The sequence below is a fragment of the Phyllobates terribilis genome, unplaced genomic scaffold, assembly GCF_046119375.1.
Source record: "Phyllobates terribilis strain yellow unplaced genomic scaffold, ASM4611937v1 Scaffold_8__6_contigs__length_399053987, whole genome shotgun sequence".
In the NCBI taxonomy this organism is placed as follows: Eukaryota; Metazoa; Chordata; class Amphibia; order Anura; family Dendrobatidae; genus Phyllobates; species Phyllobates terribilis.
The window spans coordinates 335454130-335476755 of record NW_027362768.1 but is presented as its reverse complement, the minus strand read 5'-3'; the positions used below and the strand labels follow the sequence as shown (position 1 = coordinate 335476755).

Below are 22626 nucleotides of genomic sequence, written 5' to 3'. Positions count from 1 at the left end.
AAAATCTCGCAATGCAAAAACTAGTCTTTGCAAAAAAAAGTGTCTTTTAGTGTGTGACAGCTGTCAATCATAAAAACCCGATATAAATCTGGTATCACTGTAATCGCACCAACCCTGAAGAATAAAGTCGTCTAATCACTTATACCGCATGAGGAAAGGCATAAAAAAGAAACTCTAGGGTTAGGATTGTGCTAGGCTTAGGATTGTGCTAGGGTTAGGGTTGGACTAGGGTTAGGGTTGGGCTAGGGTTAGGGTTGGGCTAGGGTTGTGCTAGGGTTAGGGTTGTGCTAGGGTTAGGGTTGGGCTAGGGTTAGGGTTAGAGTTGGGCTAAGGTTAGGGTTGGGTTAGGGTTAGGGTTGGGCTAGGGTTAGGGTTGGGCTAGGGTTGGGATTTTTTCAAAATTAAAGAAAAAAAAATGACGACGATATGGCGACTAGTGTTGAGTGCAAGTGGTCGCTACTTGAGTTTGCATCGGGTGCTCGGGTATGCACAGAGTATCGTGGGTGCTCGACTGATATACTCGAGTCTCCGCCCCATATGTTTTGCAGCTGTTATACAGCCAAAAAAACTCATGGGGATTGCCTGCCATGTACGAGCGATCCCCGCATGTGTTTTTTTGGGTGTATAATAACCGTGAAACATGCGGGACGGGGACTCAAGCATGTCACTCGATCACCTGCGATACATGGTGTATACCTGAGTACCTGATACAAACTCAAGTAGCGTGCACTTGCGCTCAAGACTAATGATAGCTTATTCAATATGATAACCTAATGTTATCAAATTCTGTGTCGTACCTCTGGGTTCAAAATGTTCACTATATCCCTTGATAAAATCCTAGAAGGGTGTAATTTCCAAAATGGGGTCACTTGTGGGGGATTTCCACTGTTTAGGCATATCAGGGGCTCTCCAAATGTGACATGGCGTCTGCTCTCGATTCCAGCCAATTTTGCGTTCAAAAAGTCACACAGTGCTCCTTCCCTTCTGAACGCGGCTGAGTGCCCAAACAGTGTATTTTCCCCACATATGGGGTATCGGCGTACTCAGGAGAAATTGCACAACAGTTTTTGGGATCCATTTTCTCCTCTTACCCTTGTTAAAATAAAACATTTGGGGCTTAAAGATCATTTTTGTGGAAAAAGTTTGATGTTTTTTATTTTCACGGCTCTACGTTATAAACTTCTGTGAAGCACCTGAGGGTTCAGGGCTCAGGGTACTCACTACAAATCTAGATCAATTCCCTGGGGGGGTCTAGTTTCCAAAATGGTGTTAACGAGTTTCCACTGTTTAGGCACATCAGGAGCTCCCCAAACGCGACATGACGTCCGCTAATTATTCAAGCAAATTTTACATTCAAACAGTCAAATGGAGCTCCTTCCCTTCCGAGCCCTGCTGTGCACCCCACATATGGGGTATCGGCTTACTCAGGAGAAATTACACAACAAGTTGCATGGTGCTATTTCTCCTGCTGCCCTGTTATGAAAATGCAAAATTGGGGGCTGAAAAACAATTTTGGGGGAAAATTTTGAAAATTTTATTTTTAAGGTTCAATGTTATAAACTTCTGTGAAGCACCTGGGGGTTCAAGGTGTTCCCCACACATCTAGATAAGTTCCCTGAGGGTCTAGTTTCCAAAATGGTGTCACTTGTGGGGGGTTTCCACTGTTTAGGCACATCAGGGGCTCTCCAAAAGCGACATGACGTCCACTAATCATTCAAACAAATGTTACATTCAAAAAGTCAAATGGCGCTCCTTCCCTTCCGAACCCTGCCATGTGCACAAACATTGGTTTTTCCTCACATATGGGGCATCAGTGTGCTCAGGAGAAATTGCACAACAAATTCTGGGGTCCATTTTTTCCTGTTACCCTTGCAAAAATAAAAAAATTGGGTCAAAAGTAACATTTTTGTAAAAAAAGTTAAATGTTTCATTTTTTCTTCCATATTTCAAAAAGTCCTATGAAGAACCTGAAGGGTTAATATACTTCTTGGATGTGGTTTTGAGCACCTTGAGGGGTGAAGTTTTTAGAATGATGTCACTTTTGGGTATTTTCTGTCATAAAGGCCCCTCAAAGTCACTTCAAATGTCATATGGTCCCTAAAAAAATGTTTTTTTAAATTTTGTTGGAAAAATGAGAAATCGCTGGTCAACTTTGAATCCTTATAACTTTCTAACAAAAAGAAATTTTGATTCCAAAATTGTGCTGATGTAAAGTAGACCTGTGGAAAATGTTATGTATTCACTATTTTGTGTGACATATCTCTCTGATTTAAGGGCATGGAAATTCAAATTTTGAAAATTGCAAAATTTTCAAATTTTTCGATACATTTCCATTTTTTTTCACAAATAAACGCAAGTGATATTGAAGAAATTTTACCAGTATCATGAAGTACAATATGTCACGAAAAAACAATCTCAGAATCAGGGGGATCCATTGAAGCATTCCAGAGTTATTACCTCATAAAGTGACAGTGGTCAGAATTGTAAAAATTGGCCTGGTCATTAACGTGCAAACCCCCTTGGGGGGTAAAGGGGTTAAAAAATCAATAAAGTTTAATACTATTACATTCAGTAAAATTGTACATATATATTGTACATATATAATGGTATCAAATATATGCATTGCACTTTTTGAGCTAAATAGTCTAAAGATAGATAGATGGATATATAGATATATATAGATAGATATAGATAGATAAATAGATGATAAATAGATAGATAAATAATAGATAGATAGCTATAAACTGTAGATAGATAGATAGATAGATAGATAGATAGATAGATAGATAATTCCCATACACAGAGATAATATACAGTAGTAACCATCTAAGTGTTAATAGCAATAATATTAATAAGTGATACTTTTAATTGCAAAAACATGTGTTGCTTTGGTAACATAAATAAAGAAAATATGTTTTTGCAAGACAGAATATCCCGGATTTGTATTAACACATAAGTAGCTTGCATCTGTTGATGTTAGGGAGCGAGCACCTTGAGAAAAGCTTCAACATGGAGCCATGAGGGAATTTTCACTACATAAGTTTATAGTTAATTAATTACAAGTAGTGTTGAGCGAGCACTAAAATGCTTGGGTGCTCAAAGCTCGGGCCAAGCTCACCATGATACTCGGGTGCTCGACCCGAGCAACGAGCCCAATGTTAGTCTATGGGAGACCCGAGTATTTTTGCGGCGGCACCCCTCGGCAGTCTGTAGAAAGCCTAAAAAGTGGCCAAAACGATAGTGACCAAGCTCAAAAGACATGGGGACAGCATGGGCATCGCCCCAGGAAGCATTTCTGACCCCCAGGTCACTGCTGTCAACAATGTGGTCAGCGGTATTAAGCCAATTTAACGGGCTCAAAATAAAATGTTCAAAAATGAAACTGAAACGGTTTTCCTGCGAAATATGTTAAGGAACTTCCTTTCCATGGTAAAGACTTGTGTATAAGGTAAAATAAGCAACCAAAAAAAAATACTCCTCCACACCTTGGGCTATATTCACAAGTAGCATTTTTTGTGCTTTTTTGCACTTTTGTATTGCTTTCAACCGTAACAAATGCATTCACCGGGAAATGTCATTTTAACATTTTACAATCTTATCTGGCCATGTGCTGTGTGACACATGCATACAGTGCTGAAAAGACTTGGGAACAGCATGGGGAAGACCCATGGAAACATATCTGACACCCAGGTCACGGCCTAAAAGTGTGCCCATCAGAAGTGATCCTTTCCGCATCAGAAGATGCAGGCTTGCAACTATCCCCATGCAAGTCCTTGTCCCAGGGCAGTGTTCAATTGTACCTCCCCCATTCCTTGCAATGCAAGCGCCAGTATGCAGCCTGCCACCCACCCACCCCCAGGCTGCAATACCATACTGCTAGTTGGTTGCACTTGAAAAGGGGCCTTTTAGTTTGGAGGAGGACGAAGCTGGCCACTACCTCATGGCTGCTTTGGCAGCGAGGTATCCATACTCAGTCCCAGCCGCCAGGGGGAGGCCGGGTGTCCATACTCGGTTCTCAGCCGCCCCACGGCCGGGTGTCCACACACAGTCCCCAGCCGCCTGGGGGTGGCCAGGTGTCCATAAACGGTCCCCAGCCGCCCCTATTTCTCCTTGAAACTTCCCCCATACTTTTCTTAGCATGGCCTGCTTTAGGGCAGCATTGGAGAAGCCCACCAGAGAACCAGACTCCTCCGGTGGGCCCTGGCTTCTCCATCAGGGGAGTTGAGAGTGCCAAGGTGAGGAGCATGATGATGATGATAGAAGTTAGCATCTGTTTGTTTTCTTGGAATGCAAGCTTAAGTGTGCACCCTGCCACCCACCCACCCCCAGGCTGCAATACCATACTGCTAGCTTGCACTTGAAATGGGGCCTTTTAGTTTGGAGGAGGCCGAAGCTAGCCACTACCTCATGGCTGCTTCGGCAGCGAGGTATCCATGCTCAGTTCCCAGCCGCCCGGCGGCCGGGTGTCCACTCTCGGTCCCCAGCTGTCAGGGGGCGGCCGGGTGTCCATAAACGGTTCCCAGCTGCCCCTATTTCTCCTTGAAACTTCCCCCACGCTTTTCTTAGCCTGGCCTGCTTTAGGGCAGCATTGGACGAGCCCACCTGAGAACCAGACTCCCCCGGTGGGCCCTGGCTTCTCCATCAGGGGAGTTGAGAGTGCCAAGATGAGGAGCATGATGATGATGATAGAAGTTAGCATCTGCTTTGTTTTCTTGGAATGCAAGCGCATGTATGTAGTAGCGGCTAGGCCTGAGGTGGTCAGCGTTTTGGCGCATATCCTACCTCCTCCGAGGATTGCTGGATGTTTTCCTGCTACTATCTCAGTTCTATGACTCCTATTAAAACAAAGCTTCAGGTGATGGATTATGGATGAGGTAGTGGCAAAGGAGAAAGAGCAGGAGGAACAGGGACCATTCACATCAATATCAGGCCAGTCAACCACACATGTCTTGTCGGCTACACAGTTAAAAGGCATGCAGTGAGTGCAATGCCTAACAAAAATTTCGAGGCACTACAATGCCCCTTGGAAGTGACATGGAGGTCAGAGGGCCTTAACTAATCTGTTTTTTCCATTTATAGCAACTGGGTCTCCTGTGCATTGTTGGCCTAAACAGTGAATGGAAAGCTTTCCAAAAATTATGAGGAACTGCAATGCCCCTTGAAACAGACGTGGATTACAGCATACTAAAAACCTTCTAGCCATTATTGGGGAGTGGGTCTCCCTTCGTGTTCGCCTATGCATTGAAAAGCAAAAGCTGACTAAAATTAGGAGGAAATGCAATGCCCGTTGGAAGAATGGTGGAGGTCGCAGTGGAATAAAAAGACAATATCAATGCCCCTTGGAAAAGTGGTGGAGGTCGCAGTAGCTTAACAAGACGGTTTCAATACCCCTTGGAAGAATGGTGGAGGTTGCAGTAGCTTAACAAGACAGTTTTAATGCCCCTGGGGAAGGTGGTGGAGGTCGCAGTAGCTTAACAAGACAGTTTTAATGCCCCTTGGAAGAGACGTGGAGGTTGCAGTAGCTTAACAAGATGGTTTTAATGCCCCTTGGAAGAGACATGGAGGTTGCAGTAGCTTAACAAGACGGTTTTAATGCCCTGGGGAAAGTGGTGGAGGTCGCAGTAGCTTGACAAGACGGTTTTAATGCCCCTTGGAAGAGACGTGGAGGTTGCAGTAGCTTAACAAGATGGTTTTAATGCCCCTTGGAAGAAACGTGGAGGTTGCAGTAGCTTAACAAGATGGTTTTAATGCCCCTTGGAAGAGACGTTGAGGTCACAGTGGAATAAAAAGACATTATCAATGCCCTTGGGAAAAGTGGTGGAGGTCGCAGTAGCTTAACAAGACGGTTCTAATGCCCCTTGAAAGAGACGTGGAGGTTGCAGTAGCTTAACAAGGTAGTTTTAATGTGCCTTGGAACAGACGTGGAGGTTGCAGTAGCTTAGCAAGATGGTTTTAATGCCCCTTGGAAGAGACATGGAGGTCGCAGTGGAATAAAAAGACAATATCAATGCCACTCGGAAAAGTGGTAGAGGTCGCAGTAGCTTAACAAGATGGTTTTAATGCCCCTTGGAAGACATGGAGGTTGCAGTAGCTTAACAAGACGGTTTTAATGCCCCTTGGAAGAGACCTGGAGGTTGCAGTAGCTTAACAAGACGGTTTTTATGCCCGTTGGAAGAGACATGGAGGTTGCAGTAGCTTAACAAGACGGTTTTAATGCCCCTTGGAAGAGACGTGGAGGTTGCAGTAGCTTAACAAGACGGTTTTAATGCCCCTTGGAAGAATGGTGGAGGTCGCAGTAGCTTAACAAGAGGGTTTTAATGCCCCTGGGGAAAGTGGTGGAGGTCGCAGTAGCTTAACAAGACGGTTTTAATGCCCCTTAGAAGAGACATGGAGGTTGCAGTAGCTTAACAAGATGGTTTTAATGCCCCTTGGAAGAGACGTGGAGGTTGCAGTATCTTAACAAGACAGTTTTAATGCCCCTTGGAAGAGACGTGGAGGTCACAGTGGAATAAAAAGACAATATCAATGCCCTTGCGAAAAGTGGTGGAGGTTGCAGTAGCTTAACAAGACGGTTTTAATGCCCCTTGAAAGACGTGGAGGTTGCAGTAGCTTAACAAGACGGTTTTAATGCCCCTTGGAAGAGACGTGGAGGTTGCAGTAGCTTAACAAGACGGTTTTAATGCCCCTTGGAAGAGACGTGGAGGTTGCAGTAGCTTAACAAGACGGTTTTAATGCCCCTTGGAAGAGACGTGGAGGTTGCAGTAGCTTAAAAAGACTGTTTTAATGCCCCTTGGAAGAGACGTGGAGGTCGCAGTGGAATAAAAAGACAATATCAATGCCCCTGGGAAAAGTGGTGGAGGTCGCATTAGCTTAACAAGATGGTTTTAATGCCCCTTGGAAGAATGGTGGAGGTCGCAGTGGAATGAAAAGACATTATCAATGCCCCTGGGAAAAGTGGTGGAAGTTGCAGTAGCTTGACAAGACGGTTTTAATGCCCCTTGGAAGAATGGTGGAGGTCGCAGTGGAATAAAAAGACAATATCAATGCCCATGGGAAAAGTGGTTGAGGTCGCAGTAGCTTAACAAGACGGTTTTAATGCCCCTTGGAAGACGCAGAGGTTGCAGTAGCTTAACAAGACGGTTTTAATGCCCCTTGGAAGCGACGTGGAGGTTGCAGTAGCTTAACAAGATGGTTTTAATGCCCCTTTGAAGAGACGTGGAGGTTGCAGTAGCTTAACAAGACGGTTTTATTGACCCTTGGAGGAATGGTGGAGGTCGCAGTAGCTTAACAAGACGGTTTTTATGCCCCTGGGAAAACTGGTGGTGGTCGCAGTAGCTTAACAAGATGGTTTTAATGCCCCTTGGAAGAGACGTGGAGGTCGCAGTAGCTTAACAAGATGGTTTTAATGCCCCTTGGATGAATGGTGGAGGTCGCAGTGGAATAAAAAGACAATATCAATGCCCCTGGGAAAAGTGGTGGAGGTCGCAGTAGCTTAACAAGATGGTTTTAATGCCCCTTGGAAGAGACGTGGAGGTTGCAGTAGCTTAACAAGACAGTTTTAATGCCCCTTGGAAGAATGGTGGAGGTCACAGTGGAATAAAAAGACAATATCAATGCCCCTGGGAAAAGTGGTGGAGGTCGCAGTAGCTTAACAAGATGGTTTTAATGCCCCTTGGAAGAGACGTGGAGGTTGCAGTAGCTTAACAAGACAGATTAAATGCCCCTTGGAAGAGCCATGCAGTACTGCATCTCAAAAACATTATTCCCATTATTGGGGAGTGGGTCTCCCATAGTCTTTGCCTATGCCTTCCAAGCAAAAGCTGCCAAAAATTAGGACGGAGGAACTTGCAATGCTGGCAACACGGACCAAGGTCACCCTGGTGGTATAGTGGTGGTGGGGGCTGAGGATAAGGAGAAGAGCAAAATACAGCCGAAATGGGGAAGCGTATACCCATGTGTGGGTGTGAAGCGGTGCATGGGAATATACCTCCCGAAATAACACAGTGGATTTGACTTTATGTTACTCTGCTGTAATTTGGTGGTGAACATAAGTCTGGCCCAATCCAGCCCTTGTTCATTTTGATAAGGGTCAGCTCGTCAGCATTGTCAGTTGACAGGCGAGTGCGCTTATCTGTTATAATTCCCCCAGCGGCACTAAAAACACGCTCCGATAACACGCTAGCGGCAGGGCAGGCCAGGACCTCCAAGGCATACAGAGCGAGTTCATTCCAATTGTCCAGCTTGGATACCCAATAATTAAAAGGCACAGAGGAATCACGGAGGATGCTGGTACAGTCGGCAAGGTACTCCCTCACCATCTTTTGAAACTTTCCACTCCTTGTGAGAGTACCCCGCGACTCAGGGCCTGTAAGCTGGGTGGGTCTCAGAAAAATGTCCCAGAACGTTGACAGTGTTCCCCTGCCTCTGCTGGATTGGAGTTGCGTCTCTCTCGCATGTACACCTTGGTTGGGCAACGAACTGTGACCTCTGCCGTTAGCGTGTTCAGATGGGAATTTTTTTAACAGTTCTGCAGCAAGGGCCTTCTGGTACTGCCCCATTTTTGTAGACCTCTCCACCTCAGGAATAAGAGAGTGAAAGTTCTCCTTGTAGCGGGGGTCTAATAGATTCACCAACCAGTAATGACTGTCACTCAACATTTTGACAACGCGAGGGTCATGGTTAAGGCAGCGTAGCATAAAGTCAGCCATGCGTGCCAGACTGGTAACGGGCAAGACTTCCGTGTCCTCACCAAGATGACGACTGACCATGCTCTCCTCCTCCTCCTCCTCCCCCCTGTCCTCAGGCCACCCACGCTGAACCGACGATATGACAGTTGTACAGGTACTACCGTCTACAGCGCATGATACCAGCTCCTGTTCTTCCTCCTCCTCCTCCTCTCCCTCATTGTCCCCCAATGCACATTGGGATGAGATGAGGCTGGGCTGTGTGTAATCGCCCGCTACAGCTTCTTGATCCAGCTCATCATACTCTGGCTGCAAAGCCTCCTCTTTAATTCTCTGCAGAGAGCGTTGCAAAAGACAGACAAGAGGGATGCTGACGCTAATGATGGTGTCATCGCCACTCACCAGTTTGGTGGACTCCTCAAAGTTTGTCAAGATGGTACATATGTCAGACATCCAGGTCCACTCCTGAGGTCTTATGTGTGGAGTCTGACCTGAATATCGACGGCCTTGTTGCAGCTGGTACTCCACAACTGCTCTCTTCTGCTCACCAATCCTTTGCAACATGTGGAGGGTAGAGTTCCAACATGTGGGGACATCACACACTAGTCGTTGTGCCGGAAGCTGGAAACGCTTCTGCAACACAGCTAGGGCAGCGGAAGCTGTAGCCGACTCCCGAAAATGAGCTGATAGGCGGCGTACTTTGACGAGCAGATCTGGCAACTCGGGGTACGATTTAAGAAACCGCTGAACCACGAGGTTAAGCACATGAGCCAGGAATGGTACGTGTGTGATCTCGCCGCGCCTCAGAGCCGCCACCAGGTTACGGCCATTGTCACACATGACCATGCCTGGATGTAGATTCAGCGGTCTCAGCCACAGATCTGCCTGCTCTTTCTCAGCTGTCCACAACTCACAAGTGGTGTGTTGTTTAACACCTAAGTTTATGAGTTTCAGCACAGCCTGTTGCAGCTTTGCTGAGGCAGTACTGCAGTGCTTCCAGCTTGTAACTGATGTGGTGATATCTGAGATGGAGGCTGAACATGAGGAGGAGGAGGATGATGATGCGCAGGAGCTGTACACTGTGGTGGCAACTCTGACTGACATAGGGCCCACAATCCTCGGTGTGGGGAGGATGTGTTCCGTCCCAAGGTCCGACTGGGTCCCGGCTTCCACTATGTTTACCCAGTGTGCCGTCAGGGAGATGTACCATCAAGCACTTGTCGGGGTGTTTTTCCCACAAGCACTTGTCCACGTGTCCGTTGTCAGGTGGAATCTCCCAGTAACTGCGTTGTTGAGGGCACGGCAGATGTTTTGGGACACGTGCTAGTGTAGTGCGGAGATGGCACACCTGGCAAAATAGTGTCGGCTGGGGACCGAGTCCCGAGGGACGGCCACCACCATAAGGTTGCGGAAGGATTCCGTCTCCACCAGCCTAAAAGGCAACATTTCCAACGCAAGCAGTCGTGAAATGTGCGAATTTAGGACTGGCCTGTGGGGCATTGGCTGCAAATTTGCGCTTTCATTCAAAGGTCTGGGATATGGACAATTGAACGCTGCGGTGGGATGTGGACTTGGACGTTGATGCTGTTTCTTGAGAAACTGCCATAATAAGTGAATACTGAGAGGAGGGGGCATCAATGCATGCAGTATGGACAGGGGATTGCCTTGCACGCACAACGGGGGGTTCTCTTACACGCACAACAGCGGAAGAAGCAGTGGTGACAACCGCTGACACTGGTCGTGGACCCTGGGGTTCGCCCCACAAAGTCGGGTGCTTTGCTGACATGTGCCTGATCATGCTGGTGGTGGTCAGGCTGGTAGGTTTGTCACCCCTGCTGATGCTGGCCTGGCAGGTGGTACAAATGGCCTTTTTGGGGTTATCAGCAAAGTCTTTAAAAAAATTCCAGACTCTGGAAGACCTACCGGTTGTACTGGCAACGTCTCTCGTGTTGATGTTACGGGGAACGGTTGCCCGCCTTCTGTCTGCGACCACCACACTGCTTCTTCATGCCTGTTTGCCTTTTGGGGTACTCTGCCTCCCTCCCCCTGTGTGCTGCTGGCCTCTCTCTGCATGTCCTCCTGCCACGTTGGGTCAGTTACTAGATCATCCACCACCTCCTCCTCTTCTACTTGCGCACCAAGATCCTCCTCCTCACTTTGTGGCAATTGTGTCTCGTCATCGTCCACCTCTTGTGACAACTTGCCGGCGTCGCCTTCCTGTGGCCGTGGCTGTTCAAATATTTGGCCATCGCTACATGGGATCTCCTCTTCCACCACTTCAAGCGGAGCAGGCGAAAGGCCCAAATATGGAAATGGACCAGTGAACAGCTCTTCAGAGTGTCCAACTGTGGGATCAGTGGCTGTCTGACGACACGGCATGGTGGGAGGAAGGAGCATCAGGGTGAGGAGGAGTATGCGGTCGAGACTCACGGCTACTAACACTTGACCGTGTGAAAGACAGACCGGAGGTGTTGGTGCCCAGGTGACTGGAAGTATTATCTGCTATCCAATTAATAACCTGTTCACACTGATCAGTTCGCAATAGTGGTCTTTTTGTTGTGTGCTTTCCTAGTAATTCGGTCAAGAACTGGGAGCGAGAAGATGTGGCTGTTGGTTGTGGCACATTTTCACCCTGGCCACTCACCATCACCAGAACGTCCAGTTCCACGTCCCTTGCCACGCGCCTTGCCCATTGTAAATGAAGTAAAATAGCTTACACTCGCACTATCAATGGCAAAAGGGTAATAAAAAGGAGATTAGAACCGTGGAAGAGGAAAACCACAGTTCTATTTCTCTGGCCTACACCAGAATCTTTTAAACAGATATATTGGTGTCTGAACAGTCAGCGGGACACTGAAAATGTTTTTTTTTTATGGAAAAAATACAAAAAAGTGGACAATACAGAGATTTGAACCGTGGAACTGCAAAACCACAGTTATAATTCCCTGGTGTATACCAGACTTGTTAAAATAGATATATTTGTGTCTGAACAGTCTGCAACACACTCAAACTGTTTTTTTTATGGAAAAAAGGCAAGCAGGTTGATAACACCCAGATTTGAACCGTGGAAGAGGAAAAACACAGTTCTATTTCTCTGGCCTACACCAGAATCTTTTAAACAGATATATTTGTGTCTGAACAGTCAGCGACACACTCAAACTGTTTTTTTTTGTGGAAAAAAGGCAAGCAGGTTGATAACACCCAGATTTGAACTATGGAAGAGGAAAAACACAGTTCTAGTTATCTGGCCTATACCAGACTCTACACCAGACTCTCATTTTAAACAGATCTATTTGTGTCTGAACACTCACAGGCACATTCAATTTTTTTTTGGAGGGGAAAAAATACCAAAAGGTTAATAAGATGCGTATTTGTACAGTCTGACTGAGGAAAAAAAAACAACAACAGGATTTAGATGAAAAAAAAAGGATTTTTCCTGGCCCCTGAGACTTGGGGATAAGTCTAGCAATTTGACCAGCAGGAGCACACAGGACTGTAATGCAGTGTTTGTTGGTATAACCACTGCGTCTCCTATACAGCCTGCCTGATATCTGGGATGGATATTAGTCCTGAGAAGGACTCTTTGTTTGATTTTGCAGGCTTTAGAGAGCCTACACTACCTATTTCGCAGTATAAATCTCTCCCTAGCTCAGCAGCACTCTCCCTACACTGTCTGATCCGGAGCAACTGTGTCCAAGATGGGGGCGCCCGGTTTTAAATACTCGAGGTGACGCTGTGCGGCCAGCCAATCACTGTAATGCCCACAAACAACATGGCTGCAGCATTACAGTGACTGTCTGGCAATCCCTGCATGTTCATTGGCTCTGTAAAGGGCGCCAAACATGCAGGGCGGAGACCCGAGCTCCCGCCCGAGTAACCCGGAAATGCTCGGTGCTCGCCGAACATCCCAAGTAGTGAGATGCTCGGGCGAGTACCCAGCAGTGTCGAGCATGCTCGCTCAACACTAGTTGTATTCTTTCACAATACAGTTTGGTAGAAGAGTAGAAGAGTTCCCCAAAAAACGAACACACTGCTAAGTCTCACAGCCCCAATCTATGTCGATCCTGACATCTAATGCTTCATTTCCCTGCTGCTGCCTCGCAGGAGAAATGGAAAATTGCAGTGACCATTGAAGTCAATGAAATGTCCTACTATCAGAAAATTAATCTTTGACCTCTTGGCTCTGGCTTTTTAATGGAAGCCTGAAATGATTGAAGACCTCCCTTTATTAAATTACAATTTCCTAAATGGGTTAGAGGATAAACCTTTTACTTCTGTTTAAAGGGAACCTGTCACCAGCTTTGTCCCATATGAGATACTGGGCTTGTCCCTTTTAGCCCTGACATACAGAATTCTGTAAAGCTATATGTAATCCCCCAACCCGGCCTGCAAGACAAGAAAAGAAGCTTTTATTATATTCACGAACGGGGCGGTCGGGTCCAATGGGCGACGCTGGTCTCAGTACAGCAGGTCGCATGCACCAGGAAAGGTCAAAGAATCCTGGCACATGCGCACTGCAGTGATTTACTCTGCCCTGGTTAGGGCCGAGAAGTACGCCAGCGCAGGAGCGTGAAGTCAGGGTCACTGTGTGGATGATGTAGGACGCGTCATCCACAAGAACTAAGAAGTAGGATGGCCTCGCAAGAAGAGAGGAGGCACTGGACCAAGACCAGAGACACCCATCAGATTCGACTGCCCCGTAGATGAGTATAAGAAAAGGTCTTTTTCTTGTCTTGCAGGCCAGATTGGGGGTTTATATACAGCATTATAGAATGCTGTTTATCAGGGCTGAAAGGTGGTGGCCATATCTCATATGGGACAAACCTGGTGACAGGTTCCCTTTAAATTCCTATTTGCTGGACCCTTATATTAAGCTTCATGGTGTATCTGGGCAAAGCTTTCTTGCGTTCTTTCTTTGTTCCTGTATTGTTGGTAGAGTAATGATCTAATGTTGGTTTCTAGGTCAGCCAATACACATTCGCCATGTGCAGTTACAGAGAGAAAAAAGCAGAACCACAGGAGCTCCTTCAACTGGACGGGTACACAGTGGATTACACAGATCCCCAGCCAGGTAAGTATAGAAATGTTAGACTGGTTCATTGAGTTGGGAGACAATACCATAAGACATGGGCTCCATAAAATGATGACTGTTGTACACAAGAGGACCTCACAAAACTAATTTCCATTGGATCAATTTCACGCCCAAAATTTCCAAATATTCATACATTCATTGTGTGTGAATTCTATTGTCTGTGTATCTCCGCAAGTTTTACCGGGGCACTCTATAATGTTTTGGTAGGCTTAGAGGGCGGCCGATCATTCTTCAATGCAGTCAAAGAAGGCGATACTGTGATCTTCGCAAGCGATGATGAACAAGACAGAATTTTGTGGGTCCAAGCGATGTACAGAGCAACCGGCCAATCACACAAACCTGTGCCGCCGACTCAAGTTCAGAAACTTAACGCCAAGGGAGGAAACGTACCGCAGCTTGATGCGCCAATATCACAGTTCTGTAAGTATACGGATAGGGGTGGTGTGTAATAACCAGGATGAATACTTTAATCTCATGTCTTCTTTTCTCCAAGAAGGTGAGATATTTTTTCTAGGGGAGATCAGTGATGCATTGCTCTGCTTCATTCAGTCCCAGTGAACTAAAAGTCAATCTGTTTTAAAAAGTTTCAGAACTTTCAGCAAAATTATTTTTTTGTTGCCTAGTCCATTGTATATTCTTTAGTCTGTAGTTATCAAATTGCTTACAAAACCAACCCCAGAATGGTACAATATTCATCTCTCCCTGTTGCCTTTTAATGATTCTTAGGTCAATTCCTTTCCACCATACTTGCAAACTATGTAGTATTATTACCCAATAGCAAAGGGGCCTGGACCAACCAGGACTGAGCCTCCTCGTAAGGACTGTAAAATAAAGAGCTATGCAAGGTTAACCAGAAGGAAGAACCTTCCATTGCCTGTAGAGCTACATACATTGGCTGGCAATCCTCAATGAGAACCTCTACTCACTGAGCTTTCAAATTGGGATTAACTAATTAATTGTACAGTAGAGATTTAGCTTTCTTCCCTAGCTTTGACCTTTGTAGAGGGTTTACTGGCACCAAGAACACCGACATATCCCCTTCCAGCTTTCCCCACAGCTACGACCTTAGGTCAAGATGGGCAACTATTTTCTACAACCATTAATGAAGTCCTGTGTAGGATTTTATTTCCATCCTTGGAAGATTCTTCTTATCCACACCCCAACCAATCACTGCCTGTCTTACCTAGACCATTTTTCTTTAAAGATGTTGTTTCATAAAGGGCAAAGTGATGTCATAAAAAGATGTGTCTTTACTTGAGATTTCCAATTTGGTGCCAAAACTGAGAGATGCTCGGCAGCAATGGTTCTCTGGTGCAAGGAACCGGATCTAGGGTGATCAGCTGACAAGCCCTTTTAAGTTCTTTTATGACCAACATGGCCCATAAGTTCCAGACCACCTACATACATAGTAGATAGATATGGTGGGGGTGCTTCTCTAGCTGCCATTATATTTCCAAAGTCACAATTGCCAACTATGTACTAAGATTGGTGGAAAGGATATCAAGAATGTCCCATCAAAGGGGTATTCTGGTAAGTAGAAGTTATCAGCTAGTCACTAGATAGGTGATAATTTCTTGGTTAGTGGAGGTCCAATCAGTAGGACCACCACCTATCAACAGAATAGGGCACTTTTATCCACATCTCCATTGAATCTCCAGGACGCTACTGGAGTGCTACATTCGACTTTCTCCAGCAGTTCCGTAAGGAATGAATTGAGTGGTGGTTTCATTCTAAAGGGGATAAAGATGCACCATTCTGGCGATCAATGGAGGTCCCAGAGGTTGAACACCCACCAAACTAGAAATTATTACCTATCCACCTACTAGACTATCTTTTTCCCTATATTACTCAATTATATTACCAATTCCCTAAGTTAATACGAGAAGCGTAATTTACAGCTCCTACGTCCCAATGCAAAACCTGTAACTGAGCCCACCTTACCATTTATACCACTGGCATCCTCTTACGTGACACAGGGACCATTAACACATTTAGGCTCTTTGGGTGCAACTGCTACCCTTGCATCCCCCATAGCTATTGATCTAGCGAATAGCAGTAAAGGGCAATGCATGGCTGATCTCAATATATATACGTATATTAATCAAATAAGCCTGTAAGCCTGAAGTATATTGTACGTCATATACTGTATACAATACCCGTCAATTATTTTACATTTTTTATCTATTGCAGTTGCAATTCCAGCAAGATAACTCTGAATGTAAAACTGATGGTGTGAAATGTTGTTTATCTGAAAGTGCAATACTGGATTTTCCGATCTTTCGCTAATGCAGTTCATTTTCATGGAACGTACCTAATGCTAGTATCTACATCCACCTCCTCCGCCATCTCTACTGTAAGAAGGTGTGAGACCCAGGTGCTCAGTCTTTCCCTTCGCGCAGCACATTGTTATCAAGTTCTAGAGTCAATCGTTCCCATGTTTAGTAAAGTGCTAAGTACGTTGATTCACACCGGCACCCCTGACTTTGTAGTTTACCAGACACTTGAGTCCTCCAGGTAACGCTAATAGATGACTGTCTGTCAGCAGAGTGAAAGGTGTACAGCATATTTATTGCTAAGAAAGCAAAAAGAGTGGAAAGTGTTGCTTAGTTCAATGGCGCCTTTTGGAGCTTGAGGTTGCCTGAAGCTGTCAGATCGGTCAGATTCAAAACATTATACATGCAAAATCCATCCAATGTGGGACTGGTAATTGCTCCAAGTGTAGAAGGATCAAATAAAAGTAACCATATTTATAATAAAAATTGATTATTACAGGCGTAACTGGATGAGTCTGGGTCCTAATGTCAAATCTAAAGTATGGATTAGAGTCATTAAATCGATTCGCAAGACCCGGTCTATCGACGACATCAGTAATCTGCGGCCACTGGATTTGAGCCCTGAAAACCACCACTTACCTGACAGCATCTATGGCTCATTTTTTGATTAGATGGCCTGGCTTGACATTATAGCTGCAGTACATATGACATCACGCCAGGTCGGCTACTCAAAACATAAATTGATGTTGGGCGGTAAGAGGAGCCCGTCCAGTGGACACCGATTACTGATGTGGGTCATGTGAATCGTTTTGCACCAACCCTAGAAGTGATCTTCTCATTTTGGACAGAGGAAACTTTTGGACTTTCTTAGGCTCCAGGGTTAAGGTGCAACTTTTGTCCCCACTACTTCTTCCTCTAAACATTTGCCCCGATTCATCATTGCTATTTATCCAGTTTTCTAGAGTAATTTGCTCCTCTTTTAGTGACTTCAGTATTTATGACTAGGGATGAGTGGACTCATGGAAATTTGGGTTCTGGAACCCAACCCAAACTTAAGTCCAAAGTTCAGGTACCAGAACTGTACCCAAACTTGAACCAGAACCCAAACCCCATTGAAAACAATGGATACCCTAACTTTGTATCGGGAGAAAAAAAAATCTCTCTTTTCCCCTGGAACATTGCAATGGACTTTCATGAGAAGTCCGTGTGTGGCATTAAGCATCGGACACTAACTGTCCGGTATGAACCCCGAACTTGTAAGTTCTTGTTCGATCATCTCTATTTGACTTTTTTTGCGTTGTCTTTCTTTTTTAAGTATTTTTTTATTTTTCCTCTCCAGCTTTGCTTATCCAGATCTTTTAGACAGAATTTTACCAAATGTCACATTCTTTTGGTGTTTCTCAGTCCAGCCCCTGCTTGCTGGAGAAGTTTTCAGCTTTGTGCGTTGTTAGATAGGCAACGTGCGATTCTTTAAAGGATTTGTGATTTTTGTCTTCTAAAAGTTGTAAAAAACAGTTTAAGACAAAATGAAAAAGTATATGATCATAGTGTGCTCCAATTTTCTTGGATGAGGAGTAGACAAAAAAAAATGTATCAATCTTCTCCATTCTCTTAGTCCGTGGAAATAGACTTCACTCAGATGTCATCCAAGTACAGTCTGATGTTTTCTACAGACTCATTGACTTTCGTGGCCGAGGAGGAAGCAGATATCGGATCCATCTTGGGAACGCAGTGATTTTTTTCCTCGGACCGGCGCTGTCTGAGAAAAAAATCTGACAAATGCACAACCCCTTGAAATTACATTGGTCTGAGTGCAATCCGATGTTTTGTCGGATCGCATATGGACTGAAAATATGGCCATGTACACGAGCCCTTACGATAGGTCATTATTAACAGATCCGTGGCACTTCCGTCTTCGGCAGAGTGTACACAGCCAGAACAGGACAGCTTCATATACCTTGTAGTGGCCGTTCTCAGGTACTGCAGCTCAGCTCAAATTGAAATGAATGGAAGCTGAGTTGCAGTACCCAAAAATGGCCACTAGAAAGTGTACTGAGCTGTGCTGTTCCTGCTCTGTCCACTGTGGATAGTTGACTGCAGTGTTGGATCCTGACCGACTTCATATTGAGCTCATATCCTAAGGATAGGTCATCAGTATATAACCCTTAGCTCCTTTCCATACCAATGCTCATTTTTTCTTCACATTCTTTTTATTCTCTCATTTTTATTTCTAGAATTTATTAATCTCCCCTTCATTGAGCATTGATCTGCATAATATAAACTATCTTGAGTTTGGCTGCCAGAGAGTTAAGTTTGCGTAGTGTTGTCCAGGCCCACACACACGGGCTTGCAGCCCTCTCCTTCTCACGCCCCGTTCTCTAAACATTGCCTGCTCTTATGACCCTACCTCCAATTAGGCTCCGCTAGGTGACGGTGCTTTTATTCTTGATGAAGCCATCAAATCTTCATCTCCAGTGATACTCGAAAGTGCATGTCCCTGCTAATATGTACTGTATTCAGACATGGGCATCGTTATTTACTATCAAACTCCATGCCTGGGAAAAGAACATTTTCATTGCATTGATCTAAATCTACACCAATGTATCTCTTATTTGCGCTGCACAGAATTCATTCAAAGCAAACTCTACTTTTTGGAGTGATTATGTCAATATTTTGCGTTATTGATCTTGTATTGATTTTGAGTTAAGTTTGCCAAACACATTAGATGGTCGAATGATCGATCATTCGGTCAGAAGCCATCTCGGCCGGTTATCCCATACTCAGGAGCAATCACTTGGCCAAGTGCTCCTATGTTCTCTATGAGAGAGCTACGGTTTATCTCCGTAAAATAATTGTCAGTCCAAAATCATACATATTAGACTCGCAAATCACCTGACAATCAATTATTTAGTGCCCCCATATACATTAGACTGTTGTTCGAACCCGTCAATATCGGCATCAATCTTATGTGTATGGGGGGCTTAACATGGTGTCTCCATCTCCAATTATTGATGAAGCTAATTTCCAAATAATTCTGGTTTCCTATAACCATAGAGTAATGCCTTGTAGGAGTACAGATAACAGTGACACAGAACTTAAAGGGGTATTCCAGTTGGAGCAAGTTATTGCCTATCTACAGCGTAGGCAATAACTTTAAGATTGGTGGAGATCCAATCCCTGAGGTCCCTACTTATCTCCCGAAACCCAGTTAAACTGGAACAAAGTGCACGTGCTCTTTAAAGGACTCCCGGAGAAAGCCATGCACAGTGCCCCGGCAGTTGCATAGATAATAAATGAGGCGATGGTCACACGTGCGCATCACCACTGTATTCTAAAAGGGGTAAAAGTACTAGTGATCGTGGCTGGACCCCTATCAATCTAATAGTTACCAGCTACAATATGGAAATGTGATAATAACTTGTTCTAAACGGAATACCCATTTAACGCCCCATGCACATTAGATAAAAGTTGGCCTAAGTCACCCATATAAGTGGAATTGGCCCACAATCCAATGTGTATGCGGCCCTCCCAACAGATGATGTCATGGAAGATAAGGATGGGGCAGTTTTACATTTTAGAGCCACCGCCTGACATCTGACAATAAACACTCAACTGAGCCAAGCGGCCATTTGCATAGGGGAGTCAGGAGGGATGACTATTGGCCAGACGAGAGTCTAAAGAATTTGGGTACCTTAAACTGTTAGGACACGTGTCTAATAGAAGGATGGAAATTTTAAATTGGACTCAGGCAAGTCCAAGTTTGGTAGAAACAGTTTCCAGTCCCCATTTCTCTTCGGGAACTTATGGATTACACATTGGAGAGATGCAGCTAGTGTATGGAATTTTACAGGCAGGGCATTTTGGGAAATATTTATGCAAATTAGCTCTCCTTAAAAAGAAGAAAAACATCTATATATTTGTAAGTCAACATTGTACCTATAAAACAGTCATGAAACATGATTAGGTGTATAATATTCTCCAAACCGGACACCAAATTGTAGATGGCTATTTTGAGGTACATGCCCCATTTACAGATGGGTTCAGCTGTCTACAACTGGGTCTGATTTGGCTGATATTATTAGTCATAATCATGTTTCATGGATCAGACATTGATTTACAGGGCTGATACATGTAGGTAGCACTAAAGTAACAGTTTTCTTCCTTCCAATCTGCACACTAGTTTCCCAGAAAGTGATCAGCTCAAGTTAATGTATTACATTTATGTACAGCAGAAGGGTATATGAATCGGAGTTGTATGAACTAAACATCCTATTTTATAGAATATCTCATAGGTTAACAATCCCTTAGCCATTGGCATAATCCTTCGGTCAGTTGAAAAAGAACCAGTCCCTCGTCTCTTTCCATTGGTCCTCATGTTAATAGCAGTATCTGCCTTGAGTACATATGTTAATGCCATAACAAGACCCTTCCAATCTCTTGCAGTGGTGTCAATTAATGATGGGCGAGCATGCTTGCCACTGCTCGATACTCGATCGAGCATCGGGGTGGTCAATCGAGTATCAAGCAGTGCCAAGTATCGCGTGGTGCTCGAGTACTCGGTCTCCCGTAAGAAGCTTATTTGAATCATCTGAGCCGCGCGTTGCATTAGACCCCGATATTCCCATTAAATGTGCAGGGACTCCTCTGTCGGTCGGACTCTTTGTGAGCAGAAGAAATTCAGGAATGTGTTCTCTCTTCTGCAAGCTAGAGTCCTCCAGGAAAACACTCAAGTTTCCCATTGAGCTCCATTATGCTTGCTACTTGAATCGAGTACATCCGAGCGTGCAACGTTTTCGATTCGAGTACCGAGCACTTGAGCATTTCAGCGTTCAATCATGACTAGTGTCAATCCATTTCTAGTTTACTAAATTCTACTACTCTTTTTTTGAAAATGGTAAAGAAGGAAGCAGGATGGGGCCAACAATTTTTTATTAACCTTTTCTGTGTAGGCTTAATTATTCCAGCAATTTGATTGGACAGAAAATTGATGTGCAAAAATATCAACAATTTCCAAAAAATGTAACCTAAAAAAATCCAGCATTGCATTTTGAGATGCTTAATTTTTTGTTTTGTTTCCTTTCAGACAGGTAAGGTGATATCAATGTTCCTTTATTTGTTTCTAAAACTAGAATTTCCCTGTCTTTTTTTTCTCCGTCTAGTATATCTTGTATATATAGATATTTTGTGTTTAGAGGAACCTAGAACCATAGACAAAGCTTCTCTCCTGGAACCCAGCCCCCCGAGCATTTCAACATGTGTTATATTGCAGAGAAAGACATAGTTCGCTCTCTCTTTCAGAGCTGTCTACGGGGAATACGGGAGGGCGGTCAATAGATGGTACTAGATCCCCAACATCTAATTGTGTGTCCTTCTTCAGGTCTACTAGAGACTCTCGATGACTCAAGTTAAGATGGATATCAAGGCAGCTCTGAAACTCAGGGTGGACTTCATTTTTTGCATTTTAAGATCTAAAATCTAGACCCTGCTATTCATTCATTTGTGTGATTCCACAAATCACTTTTATTTGGCTAATTGAGAATCAGTCTAATGCCTCCCCTACTTCTTTTTATTTTCTGTCTTGTGTCTTTTATCTATCTGTATATTTAAATATAAAATATTTATATTAAAAAAAAAATTATATCCATGACACATTACGGGATGTCATTGGACAAAAAAAAAAAAAACCCGCAAGCCTATTGCCTACCGTAAGCTTCATAAAAGTGACCACCTGTCTGCAAGCACCTACTGTCTGTCCTGTCTGTCGCAGTAGAACATTCAATCAAACACATGCCCAGAAATATCATTGAAAAAAAAAAAATCCAATCTATTATTTTTTTTTCCCGTGAAAGTAAAATATGCTCTATAACTTGATTTTCACATTCATGTTTGATCCTCTTATATTCTAATGCCTTTTTTTACCTATATGGAATGAACAGGCACTTCTGCTATTGCAAAATAAATATTTTACTCTAGATAATGTTTTTTTTTATGATGTTAAAAAAAAATAAAAAAAATTACAAAATAAAAAATAAAAAAAAAAGTTGATTAGAAATTCAAAAAGTTTTCTGAAGGTTTTCTTTTTCATTCTTTGCCTGAACCCTAGTACTTAACTTGCTAAACTGGGGCCCCTGTCTGCTTTCCTGAGTCTTTATGTTGTTCTGGTTTGTTTCTTCTTACCCTGCAAACTTCTAGCTGGACTGAAGGGTAAGTGCTTCCCTATAGATGGCACAGCTCAGATAATCTGTCCAGATTATCTGACATACGCAGTGTGCTTTTTTTTTCTCTCTCTCTCTAAACCTTTCTCATGTTTAGAATTGTAGTCAAAATATTCATGTCTTCCTAAATCTAGGTTTGAATTGTAAGTTTCCATACTGAAATTAGGATGCATGTGATGTTTGCATAATTGCCTTCTCTCTTTGGCTTGTACTCCAGCATCACATGATGCTTTTTATCTCGATTATTTTATTTTATTTTTTTATTATTATTATTATTTATATATTTTTTGTGTGTATGTGTTTTTTTTCCGTTTATCATTACATCATTATTTTTATTTTCTTTATTATTCTCTATTACATCG

At 43.9% G+C, this 22626-nt stretch overlaps 1 protein-coding gene across 16 annotated transcripts in view; it reads left to right on the top strand.

Moving 5' to 3' along the window:
• The window catches only part of CADPS (calcium dependent secretion activator), a 646882-nt gene that overhangs the window by 422388 nt on the left and 201868 nt on the right, over positions 1-22626 (top strand). For all 16 annotated transcript variants that reach the window (XM_073644657.1, XM_073644651.1, XM_073644660.1 and 13 more), the window contains exons 10-11: positions 13647-13755; positions 13984-14196. In XM_073644657.1, the coding sequence (XP_073500758.1) occupies positions 13647-13755; positions 13984-14196 (322 nt within the window). The remainder of the gene's footprint in view (positions 1-13646; positions 13756-13983; positions 14197-22626) is intronic.